The 12,919-nt window shown below is 36.9% G+C and overlaps 1 protein-coding gene across 1 annotated transcript; it reads left to right on the plus strand.

The window, feature by feature from the left end:
• Positions 1-4,172: 4,172 nt before the first annotated feature.
• FABP7 (fatty acid binding protein 7) lies at positions 4,173-10,482 on the plus strand. Its single transcript, XM_010375409.2, has 4 exons — positions 4,173-6,248; positions 6,670-6,842; positions 7,494-7,595; positions 10,129-10,482. The coding sequence occupies exons 1-4, from the start codon at positions 6,176-6,178 to the stop codon at positions 10,177-10,179; spliced, it is 399 nt and encodes a 132-aa protein (XP_010373711.1). The 5' UTR covers positions 4,173-6,175; the 3' UTR covers positions 10,180-10,482.
• The last annotated feature ends 2,437 nt before the right edge of the window (positions 10,483-12,919 follow it).

Raw genomic sequence — 12,919 nt, forward strand, 5'->3', positions numbered from 1 at the left:
TCTTTGTAATTTGGTAAGAGAGAACCTCAGGCAGCAAGTACTTTGAATGTTATTTAATTTTTGTTGCTTCATAACCTTGGATATCTTACAAGAAATAATGTCATAACCTCAGTTAGCTTACTTTGCTGAAAACAATGTTAAAACTTTATTAACACCTTCTATTTTGTTAAAAAGGAAAAATTGTTGTAAAGCAAGGCCAAGAGATTCAGCCTCATGCGAAGATTCTGCCAGGATCTCCTAAAGCAACTTCTCTTTGTTTCTTTTATTTCACTACTTTTTTTTTTTTTTTTAAACAGGTCTTTATAATGAATTCTTTACCATTAGTGCACTTAGTTAATAAATAAAGGTAACAACTTTGAGTAAGGAGTCAATCTGTCACAATCTTTCCCTTATGAGACTGTAGATGCATTTGTATGATAAAAGCCACAGCAAAATCATAAATTGCTCCCAGGTTTAGAAAGCTTGGAAAAAGCCAGGAGAGGTGGCTCACACCTGTAATCTCAGCACTTTGGGAAGCCCAGGAGGGTGGATCACGTATGATCGGGAGTTTGAGACCAGTCTAGCCAATATGGTAAAACCCCATCTCTATTAAAAATACAAAAATTAGTTGGGTGTGGTGGTGCATGCCTGTCATTCCAGCTACTCAGAAGTGTGAGGCAGGAGAATTGCTTGAACCTGGAAGGTGGAGGTTGCAGTGAGTCCAGATCATGCCACTGCACTCCAGCCTGGGCAACAGAGATAGACTATCTAAAAAAAAAGAAAGAAAGAAAGAAAGAAAGAAAAAGAAAAAGAGAAAGGAAAAGAAAACTTGGAAAAAGGTTTATTTGTTAAATGTTAAATCCTTAGAGCAACACAGTCTCTGTTCTTTCAGTTTATCTTCTATTGAATTCTTCAATAATCAGAGCAAATAAGCTACTATTTGAAAGCAACCATTCCTAGGTATATAGCCATTATATTCTGAATAATGTAAAATAAGTCAAATATGTCAGTATATGGAGTTATAGAACAGTCAAGTGGCTTTTATTCAACATGGTATTGGAAGTCCTAGCCAGGGCAATTAGACAAGAGAAAGAAATAAAGGGCATCCAGACTGCAAAGGAAGAAGTCAAATTGTTCTTGTTTGCTGATGACATGATCTCATATTTAGAAAAGCCTAAATAGTCTTCCAAAAAAAAAAAGGTTAGAATTGATAAATTCAGTAAAGTGTAGAATATGAAATCAACATACAAAAATGAGTAGCGTTTCTATATGCCAGCAATGAACAATCTAAAAAAGATATCAAGAAGGCAATCCCATCTATAACAGCTACAATAAACAAATACCTAGGAATACACTTAACCAAAAAAGTGAAGGATCTCTACAATGAAAACTATAAAATACTAATGAAAGAAAATGAAAAAAACACACAAAAAAGGAAATATATTGCATGTTCATGAATTGGAAAAATAATATTGTTAAATTGTTCATACTACCCAAAATGATTCTACAAATGCACTCTCTGTTAAAATACCAGTGACATTCTTCACAGAAAAAAAAAATTCTAAAATTCATATAGAATTACAAAAGACTCCACATAGTCAAAGCTATCCTAAGTAAAATGAACAAAGCAAAAAGAACACATGGAAGCATCACATTCCTTGACTTCAAAAGATACTACAAAGCTATAGTAACAAAAAGTGCATGGTACTGGAATAAAAACAGACACATAGACCAATGGAACTGAATAGAGAACCCAGAAATAAGTTTTTGTATTTACAGTTAACTTATTTTCAGCAAAGGTGCCAAGAACATACACTGTGGGAAGGATGATCACTTCAATAAATGGTGTTGGAAAAACTTGATATCACATATGCAGAATAATGAAATTAGACCCCTATCTCTCACTGTATATGAAAATCAAATTAAAATGAATCATAGACTTACATGTAAGATCTGAAACTATGAAACTACTACCAGAAAACATTGGTAAAATACTTCAGGACATTGGTTTGATACAGATTTTTTAGTAAGACCTCAAATGCAGAGGCAACCAAAGCAAAAATTGACAAAGAGGACTATATCAAGTTGAAAACAAAAACAAAACAAACAAACACTAAACAAAGTGAAGAGAAAATCTACAGAATGGAAAAAATGTTTGGAAGCTATCCATCCAACAAGGGAAGATGTAAGGGATTCAAATGATTGAATAGCAAAAAAAAATTAAAAAAAATAAAATAAAAATCAAATCATCTGATTGAAAATTGGCAAAAGATCTGAATAGATATTTCTCAAAGAAGAGATAAAAATGGACAACAGACATATGAAAAACACTCAACATCACTAATTGTTAGGGAAATGCAAATCAAAACCACAATGAGATATCACCTCATCCCAGTTAAAAAGGCTATTATCAAAAAGACAATAAGAATGTTGATAAAGGGGCAATGCTTATACACTGTTGTTGGGAATGTAGATCAGCCACTATGGAAAACAATATGGAGGTTTCTCAAAAAACTTAAAATAGAACTAACACATGATCCAATAATCCCACTGCAGTGTATATATCCAAAACAAAGAAAATCGGTATATCAAAAGAGATATCTGTGCTTCCATGTTTCTTACAGCACTAGTTACAATAGCCAAGATTTGGAATCAACTGTGTTCATCAGTGGATGAATGGATAAAGAAAATGTGGCATATATACACAATGAAATATTATTCAGCCACAAAAAAAGGAGCAAAGTTGTCATTTGCCACAACATGGATGGAGCTGGAGGATATTAAGCGAACTCAGCCATGCAGAGAAAGAGAAATATCACATGTTTTAACTTATATGTGGGAGCTAAAAAAATTAATCTCATGAAGGTAGTGAATTGAACGGTGGTTACAAGAGGCTGGGAAGTGTGGTCAGGAGCATGGGATGAAGAGGGAATGGTTAATGGGTACAAAAACACCGTTAGGTGGAATTAATAAGTTCCAGCCTTTGATACCACAACAGGTTTACTATAGTTAACAATAGTTTATAGCATTTTTCAAAAGAGCTAGAAAAGAATATTTAGAATGTTCCCAACAAAAAGAAATGATGAATGAGGTGATAAATATCATAATTACCCAGATTCAATCATTACTCATGTATGCTTGCATCCAAATATCATATGTACCTCATAAATATGCACAACTATTATGTATCCATAAATGATTAATTAAAAAATAATCAATTGGCTTTTTCTAAAATTTCTATTACAGATATCTGTATGGCAACATGTATTCTTTTCTGCCTATTACAAGATTAATATGCAACCGAAAAAAACCTGCCTCAAAATTGTGGGGCTTTCATGTCTTTGATAAAGTTTAAAGGAATCAGAATTGCAGGAATATATGCTCTACGAATAAATATGTCACCATCTCATATTCTTTATCTAGAGAGTGGAAGAAATAAATGGGTATGCACAAATATTTCAGCACTCACTTGTGATCTGTAAAGGGCTAAGATAAAGATGTATAATACATGGTTCCTGCTCTCAACAATTTTATGTTCTTAGAATACAAAAAGGAAATGATATATTATATTTTAGAACAATACTTACACATTCTACCACTTTAAACGTGTTTTATTAGATGAAACATATAGCAATAATTTGTAACAAAACAACTCAGTTTGAGAATCTTTACTAGAGAAATAGTTTGAATAGATGAAACAGTCATCTGAATTTTAGCTGTAAACTGAAAATAAAATCTTAAGCACTCCCACATACGGAGCAGACACCCTTTTGGCCAATGGACCTCCTTCCCCCCCCCAAAAAAACCTTAAAACCTGAATTCCTGGCCATAAAAGGAAGGGAAGTCAGATATACTTCTGACTTTTTGGAATATAGACACAACTGACAGGGATTCATGTTAAAATAGAGATTATGAAACTGACAAAACAGACTCTTTGTGGCAATAAGACACCAAACTATAAACAAGATCTAAGGTAATGCAAAGCAAGAATTAGGACATTAATCTTGCTACATCGCATCCTTATGTTAATTTAAAACATTTCTTTATGTCCAGCCTGGGCAACATGGCAAGACCTTGACTCTACTAAAAATACAAAAAAATAGCCAGGCATGGTGGTACATATCTGTTGTCCCAACTACTCAAGAGGGCTGAATGTGGGAGGATTGTTTGAGGCAGGGAGGATGCAGTGAGCTGAGTTCACGCCATTGTACTCCAGCCTGGGTGACAGAGCAAGACCCTGTCTCAATCAATCAATCAATCAATCAATCAATAAAATAAACTTCTTTATGTGGACTCCAAGTTTTAGACAGAGCCTTACTCCTTTAACCAAGCACAAATTAAAGAATCTCTGAACTCATCCATAACCTATAAGCCCCCAGCTTCAAGATATCCCAGCTTTTTGAGCTGAACCAATGTATGCCTTCCATGTATTGATTTATATTTTTGACTGCACTTCCTGGCTCCCTAAAATATATAAAACCAAACTGTAATCTGACTGCCTTGGGACCACTTTCTCAAGGCTTCTCGAGTTTGTTTTCCCTGGGCCTCAGTTGCTCATATTGCTTCAGAGTAAACCTCTGTAAAATGTTTTACAGAGTTTGGTTTTTCTAGTAACAAAGCAAAAGAGATAGGCCTTGACATCAAGTTTGATTTTAGTGGTAAAGTATTAGAAATGATTCAGAGGTCTCTGGCTTGTACAGTTGGGTGCATGGTGGTATCAGTCACAAATAAAGTGAAAATTGGAAGAAAAGCAGTTGTGAAGGAAGACTACAGTTTTTATTAAACAAGCACCCTTGAGACACCAAAGAAGACGCATGTAGGCGCCAGTTAGGGTAGGAGGCCTTCGGAGCCTTATCTGTTGGATCTAGTGTGGATTGGGTAGAAATGTGCTGAGCTGCAGTTTAATTGGCAGGGGAGAGAGAAGGGCAGGGAATACCAAGTCGGATTCTCCTGCTCTGTCCCCAGGAGAGGCAGGTAAACTGCTTTCATTGCTGGTCCGCACTAATAAGGCAGGAAGGAATCTCTTTGGGTGAAGGGGAGTTTCAGAGACTTCCTTTAAATACTCTGCTTAGAACCCTCAAGGTATTTGCCATTCTTGGGGAACCCTGAGTCAGGGCAAATTAAAACAAAGTTCTTCTGATTCCTACTGCTCCTCCAGTTCCTGCCCTTCCCCATCACTAACTGCCAACAACTGTACAATGTACACAGATTGTATTTATGTAGATGTGGCCTCAGGAAATCAAAAGGTCCTAGAATGCAGGTAATTTAAAGTCTTACCAAATAATCTTCTGTCCAGTTTTTCCACATGGATTCTATAATCTATTCAAGGAGGTGGGGGAAGAGCATTCTTTTCTTTATTTTTGTACCTCATTAGTAAGTCCTAACCATACTCTTCCTTAGATCCCTTTTCCAACTCAGTCTTGTTCTCACATTTTTAGAAAGGACAACGGGATCTTTAAATTCTCTCGGTTTGTGTTTGGAAAGGACCCAAATTAGTGTGCTTCCTCATTGACAGTCAGAATAGCCTTCAAGCAGTATATCTAGGGAAGGCATTTACACCTCCTCCCCCTCCTCTTTTTCAGTTTGGCATACTCTAGCCTGCATTTTGCTCTCCCTGTAACGATGAGAGAAAATAACACACACTATTCACTCTCCTTTGTCTGCAAGTCTGGCATTTCAGTGGTTTTCTTTAAGGGGGTCCTCATTTGTGACCAGCTTTGCCATTAACGGAAATCAATCTGAATGCCCCATTGTGCATCTTCTTTCTTTCCTTGCAGTCTGAGATTGCCTTTGCCAAGTTTTTTCTCACTGAACTTGAAAGACCTTCTCTCATTTTCCCGTTCCCTGCCTCCAGCCCCATTGAATCCCTGCAGAGCTTTCTCGGGCATAAGGGCTGTAGTGTGACGATTGGGAGGAACTCGACCTACTCTGCTAACCCAGTGGCCTGAGCCAATCACAAAGAGGATTGGAGCTTCACTGGAGCGCTCCTTCCCTTCTCCTCCCTCTGTGACAGCCTCTTGGAAAGAGGGACACTGGAGGGGTGTGTTTGCAATTTAAATCATTGGATTTTTGCCCACCTTCTTTCCAAATAAGAAGGCAGGAGCTGCTTGCTGATGTGTAAAGGGTCTTCTGAGCGGCAGTGGCAATTAGACCAGAAGATCCTCGCTCCTGTCTCTAAAGAGGGGAACGGGCAAGGATGGTGGAGGCTTTCTGTGCTACCTGGAAGCTGACCGACAGTCAGAACTTTGATGAGTACATGAAGGCTCTAGGTAGGTAACAATAAGAATGGCTGTTCTCTTCTTATCGTGCTGCGTTAGATACTTGCAGATTCCATTTTTCACTCATCAGGTCAGCAAGAGGCAAAGACAGATCACATTGCCCTGATCAGATGCTAGGCTATGCATTTTCCACTGAATGGATTTTTAATGTGGCACTTGTTTGCCTTCTTACCCAGGGCCAAAAACACAGAGGATCTGCTATTCTGTGGAGAAAGTGAAGCTTCTCTGACTTTTTTGGTTTTCTTCTGCATCCACTTATGATCACAGTAGTGTTTTACATGATTAATGGCTAATCATGTTCTAATGAAACTTACACTTTAGAACCTGGACTCCAAAATCAGAAAGCAGATTCTTGCTTTGTGAGTTATTTTGGAAGTTGCTGCAGACTGTACTCTTCCCTTTGCTATTTTAGGTGTGGGCTTTGCCACTAGGCAGGTGGGAAATGTGACCAAACCAACAGTAATTATCAGTCAGGAAGGAGATAAAGTGGTCATCAGGACTCTCAGCACATTCAAGAACACGGAGATTAGTTTCCACCTGGGAGAAGAGTTTGATGAAACCACTGCAGATGATAGAAACTGTAAGGTAAGAAACTGCTTCTTCACCAGAGTGGGGATGGGGAGGGGGGAATAAAGATAAAGATTCCCAATGCATGTTTTTTTTTTTTTTTTTTTAGGATGTTGGAAAGTGTAGAATATTTTCAATATTTCAATCCAAGGAGAAATACACCAAAGTTAGTTTAGTGTGCATATGTTATATTTTGAACAATGGGTACTTGCTATAGCATAAATCTCAATTGTATTTGTCTCTTACCATATACTGTTCACATTTTATATCAAGCTTGTATTTCAGAACACATTTGATAAAGTTTGTTTGAAAGAGAGAGTGCATTTTGTTTAATTCCCCAGGTTGCCTCAGATTGACTAGATTGACTAAATGGGCAGTTTGCCTCATTCTAAGGCTTTCTTTAGAAGGATGACTAGCCGCAAAGCACTAGTTTAGGATTTTTGTTTTTAAAATATTAAATTTTTGTATTTAGATGTATATTTTTAATCAAATTATGAATTATTCAAATTTACATAATAATCTAGAAGTAATAGAGATAACAATAGGATAATTAATTGATCATGATTTATTCAATTATACAATTTTTTCAAAAATCACATCATTTGTCTTCCGTATCAGAAATCTGAATTGTATTTATTGCTATGTTTTGCATTTCATTGTTGGTCTCAGTCTGTTGTTAGCCTGGATGGAGACAAACTTGTTCATGTACAGAAATGGGATGGCAAAGAAACAAATTTTGTAAGAGAAATTAAGGATGGCAAAATGGTTATGGTAAGTAATGACAGTTCTCCATTCTTCCTTGTTTTTTACTCCTCTCCCCACACCTCTCACCTCCTTTCCTCTTCCTCCCTCTTCCATTCTTCCTCCTTCCTTCCCTCTTTAATAATACATCACTGGCAAGGTTCTTTAACTATATATAAAACAGGTGAAACAAAAAGATCCTAGTTAATTGTCTTCTTCAGCTCAACAATTTTGATTGCAGAAAAAGAGAACATTTCATGTGTAGTTAAAAAAATAAAAGTTGCCATTGATTTGCCTAAAACTGTGTCAAAAGATTTTTTTGTAGGATAACTATGGATGTCTCTCAAATAAAATTTAAATATAAAGCCCATAATCACTGAAAGATATAAAGATAATTGCTATTATAAGAGAATCTCAGACAGATGACTTTATAGCTCCTGTAATAAGAGATCTTTAGTTTATATTTTAATTTATAAAGTTACAAAAGTTCAGTGCAGATAATTTAGAATATAACAGAAAAGTGTAACATGAAAGTTAAAATCTCCTCTAATTTCTCATCAGAGCTAACTTTTTTTTTTTTTTTTTTTTTTTTTTTTTTTTTTTGAGATGAAGTCTTGCTCTGTCACCCAGACTGCAGTGTAGGGGTGCAATCTCAGCTGACTGCAACCTCCACTTCATGGGTTCAAGCGATTCAACAACCTCAGTCTCCCGAGTAGCTGGGACTACAGGTGCAAGCCACCAAAGCCAGGCTATTTTTTTTATATTTTTGTAGAGACGGGGTTTCGCCATGTTGCCCAAGCTGGTCTATAACTCTTGAGCTCAAAGTGATGCTCCTGCCTCCTGCCTCGGCCTCCCAAAGTGCTGGAATTACAGGCCTGCGCCAAGGCTCCTGACTCCCGTAGAGAACCATTTTGTTGTTACTTCTTTCCAGTTTTTTCTTGAATGCATAATATGCCTTTTAAACATATATATTTAATACTAGGTAGCCATTAAAAATATTTTTTTCAATCACCCTCTTCTTACTTACTAGGAATTATCTGGAAAAGAGGATGTATTAGTGTCCTAAGGCTGCCACAACAAAGTACCACAAACTTGGTGGCTTAAAACAACAAAAGTGAATTTTCTCAGTTCTGAAGTCTAGATCCCTGAAATCAAGGTGACCCTAGTGCCACTGTCGTTCTGTGGGCCCCCTCCCTTGCTTCTTTCTACTTCCTGGGTGGCTCCTGGCAATCCTTGAGGTTGTTGGGCTTACAGTTGTATCACTCTGATCCATTTCTGACTCCATCTTTGCAAGACTTTTTCCCTGTCTTTGTCCTAAATTGATCAAACATAAAATAATTAACAAATAATTTCTCTAACGATGGAGTAGTATCACAAACGAGAAGAAATATTATGCCTTGACCAAGCCCTCCTCAGACACTTTTTGTGTGACCTGCAATGGTATATTGATGATACTGACATAGGTGGGTAGGCTCATTCAATTTTGGAGGAGGGTGTGAGAAAGCTTTACACAGTCCTTGTAAGATGACAGCAGAGAAAGTTTTGTTGTTTAAGAATGGGGACTCATGTTTCCTTCTCCATTTGACTACTGCAATGAGCACTGTTCTACACTGAGATATTCACGTTTCTGTGGAGATGGAGGTGGGGAGCAGAGGGACAGTTTTCCTTTCATGTTAAAGGATATTTGCTCACATTTTTTGGCAACAATCGACAAAAGAAAGGACTCACTTCTAAAAGATTCGCTCTGAAGTTCTCCTTTATGCTTTTACCTCCTTTTTTTTTTTTTTTTTTTTCTTGAACACAGAAAAGTAGATAGCTCAACCGTGGCATGCATGACTATGATCAGGCAAGATTGAGTTCAAAAAGGAAGATTAAAGCAATAATTACAAGGATACACTATACTCCTGAACATCCCATCAATACATGAAAACAATGAGCACTAAAACCCCCTAAGTTCTGTAGAGTGGTTTTATAGCAACTCTTCAAGTTAGATTTGACATTAGAGTAATGGAGCTGATGTTCCACATCCTATCCAGCTACCTACCTGGGTTCACATAGGCTAAGCCATGACAACCAAAGCAAGAAGAACATTTGTACCTTTACATTTTCCTCTTGATTTTGGAACAAGTCATTCCAAATACCATCAGCTCAAATGATTGGATTTTCTAATGACTGTTCAAAATTTATCTAGGTTATGAATTGAAAACTGTTATGTAAACCTATTATACAACTCATTCACTTTTAAAGCAGATAACTGAGAAAAGAATATAGACACTCCATTTCTCACACTTAATCTGCTCAATTACCCTGATAATTTAAGGCTAAAGAAATTCTTTTGACCTGAATCTAAATTGCTAATCTCAGTTTTTGCTTCATTCGCATTTCAGAGACATAAACTATATATCAAGAGTCTCTTTCAAAGATGTAAAATGCTTATGCAGCATTTAATGTTTGTAAATGTCATTCTTTCGCATAATACTTAGATTACATATATGATGATCTTTAAAATTCAGTGACTGATATTCCTGTATAAAAAGATTTCATTATCTTTTGAACCTTGCAGACCCTTACTTTTGGTGATGTGGTTGCTGTTCGCCACTATGAGAAGGCATAAAAAAGTTCCTGGTTTGGGCTTGGAAGAGCTCTTCAGTTTTTCTCTTTCCTCAAGTCTCAGTGCTATCCTATTACAGCACGGCTAATCATTAATTAGAAGGTTATCCTTGGTGTGGAAGTGGAAAATCGTGATTTAAAAGCTTGTTACTCCAAGCAACTAGCCCAATTTTAATCTGAAAATTTATTATGTTTTATAATTTGAATTAAAGTTTTGCCCCTCCCCTTTTTTTATAAACAACTGAATATATTTTATAATTTCTTTTGGAATGTAAATCAAATTTGAATAAAAATCTTACACGTGAAATTTTGTTGTTGTTTTTAATATCATTAATCTGGCTAAGAACTCTATATTAAGACAATTTTAAGTAAAATAGTCACTCTTACAGCATAAAGTAAGGCTGAAAAAGGTAGCACTTTGTTTAAAATATTAATTTAAAAAATAAACAAAAGCCTTAGAAAATACGGAAATGCCACAGTTTTGGTTGAGCCTTCCATGAAGAATCTGTGATAGTTAAATTCATTTGGCCAGGACCCAGAGATGCCTTGTACAGTGGGTTGGGCTATGGAAGTGGTGTCTTTTTTCTTTTTCTTTTTTTTTTTTTTGAGATGAAGTTTCACTCTTGTCGCCCAGGCTGTAGTGCAGTGGCACCATCTTGGCTCACTGCAACCTCTGCCTCCTGGGTTCAAGCAATTCTCCTGCCTCAGCCTCCTGAGTAGCTGGGATTACAGGTGCCCACCAGCACATACGACCAATTTTTGTACATTTAGTAGAGACGGGGGTTTCACCATGTTGACCGGGCTGGTCTTGAACTTCTGACCTCAGGTGATCCACCCGCCTTGGCCTCCCCAAGTGCTGGGATTACAGGCATGAGCCACTGCACCCGGTGGAAGTGGTGTCTTTAGAAGAAACAGTTTGAAGAAACAAAATGATGTATATCAAAATGTCTTATTAAAAGGTAAATATAATAAAAATATTATCTAATCAAAATTTCTTATTGAAAGGCAATAGAGAAAGGGAGTGAATTTTATTCTGGATTATAAAAAATGTTTCTCCAGACAACTAAACTGAGTTGGATAAAGTCAGTGAGAGTGCGAATGGAGTGTTGTGCATAAAGACACTGAAAATTTCAGCGTCGGGGGAGCAGGGCAGGATGAAGAAAGGGAAGGTGATTGAGTTGACCAAACCAAATTAAATACCTGTTTGTATCTGGCTAGGGTCTGAATTTGTGAAATACAAACAAACAAATATTATTACATATTTCATCACTTACGAAATACCTTTTATACATTTTCTCAACTGTACAATGTTTAGCAAGAAGGCAGGTATTATTTATTTTTACTTTACCAATAAGGAAATTGAAGGTTAGATTTGCATGTCCAAGTTCTCATGACTAGTAAGTAATATTGAGAGCTGCAAATCTTGCAATATTTCCCTCTTTTTCCTCTCCAAAATTAATATTTCAGCTAACTTTTCTTCTGAAACAAAAACACAAGATTTTATTCTCCCTGATCATTCCCTTTCTTTGTTAGCCTCTTGGGAGGCTAGGGAGGTAAATTTATTTCAGCACTTATATGTAATACCGTATTTATTTTTAATCAGCCCACTGTTTTCAGCAAGTTTTTATAAATTAATTCAAAGTTCAATTAACTGGCCGGGCATGGTGGCTCACACTTGTATTCCTAGCACCAGCAGTTTGGAAGGCCGAGGCAGGTGGATCATGTGAGGCCAGGAGTTCAAGACCAGCCTGGCCAACATGGCAAAACCCTGTCTCTACTAAAAATACAAAAATTAGCCAGGTGTGATGGTGCATTTCTGTAATCCCAGCTACTCACGAGGCTGAGTTACAAGAATCGTTTGAGCTGGGTGGTGGAGGTTGCAGTGAGCCAAGACTGTGTCACTGCACTATGGCCTGTGTGACAGAGAAAGACTCTGTCTCAAAAGAAAAAAAAAAAAAAGTTCAATTAGCTTATAGCTATAAATTTTTTAAAAATTTCATTTTTTTTTTCCTAAGAGATGGGGTCTTGCTTAGTTGCCCAATCTAGTCTCAAACTCCTGGGCTCAAGCAATCCTCCTACTTCAGCCTCCTGAATAGCTAGGACTACTGGCACACACCACTGCACTCAGTTTACCTGTCTTTAAAAGCACGAAACAGAACATGAACAGGGTGTTGGCTTCAACTGTTCTGACAGCCACCAACTCTGCTTCTAGTGGAGGGTTGCTTAACTTGGGATTTCAGCCTATGCTCTACCAGAAGCTCAGATTCTGGCCTCTCTCTTATTAAAGATACAAAGCCAAAGACAGAGATTTATCTTTAGTTCATTATAATGAAGCCAAATAACACTGGCACCAGTTTCCATAACAGCTGTCTCACAGAGTGAGGAATGGAAAGGTTTTTGGGTGGCCTACATGCGAAACAAAGATGCAATGGTCTGAAAGATCAAGGGTTGCAGTGGTAGAACAAATGCCTTTTAAGGGGGAAGATAATTAACATGTTTGCTTCCTAAATTTTTCTGGGTAGTCGCAAATCATTTTTCTTCAAACCAAATTCTATTTCACGCTGTCTATCTGTCAATGCACTCACTTTTCTGATTTGCCGTCTTTGTTTTGTTCCTTAACATAGTTAAGAAACATAATTAAAGGAAAGGAAAAACGACCAAGACCAAAGACAATTTGACCAACAGGCCCTGGAAGAACATTTCTGAAGTGATACAAAGGTCTCAAGGATACAAACTAAACTAAG

The sequence above is a fragment of the Rhinopithecus roxellana genome, chromosome 4, assembly GCF_007565055.1.
Source record: "Rhinopithecus roxellana isolate Shanxi Qingling chromosome 4, ASM756505v1, whole genome shotgun sequence".
NCBI classification, from domain to species: Eukaryota; Metazoa; Chordata; class Mammalia; order Primates; family Cercopithecidae; genus Rhinopithecus; species Rhinopithecus roxellana.

What these genes read in the sequence shown, in the direction of transcription:
- FABP7 (XM_010375409.2), top strand. Translation starts at nt 6,176, where the DNA reads ATGGTGGAGGCTTTCTGTGCTACCTGGAAGCTGACCGACAGTCAGAAC. An exon ending in TGAGTACATGAAGGCTCTAG is followed by an intron (nt 6,249 to 6,669) that starts GTAGGTAACAAT and finishes TTGCTATTTTAG; the next exon opens with GTGTGGGCTTTGCCACTAGG. An exon ending in CAGATGATAGAAACTGTAAG is followed by an intron (nt 6,843 to 7,493) that starts GTAAGAAACTGC and finishes TGTTGGTCTCAG; the next exon opens with TCTGTTGTTAGCCTGGATGG.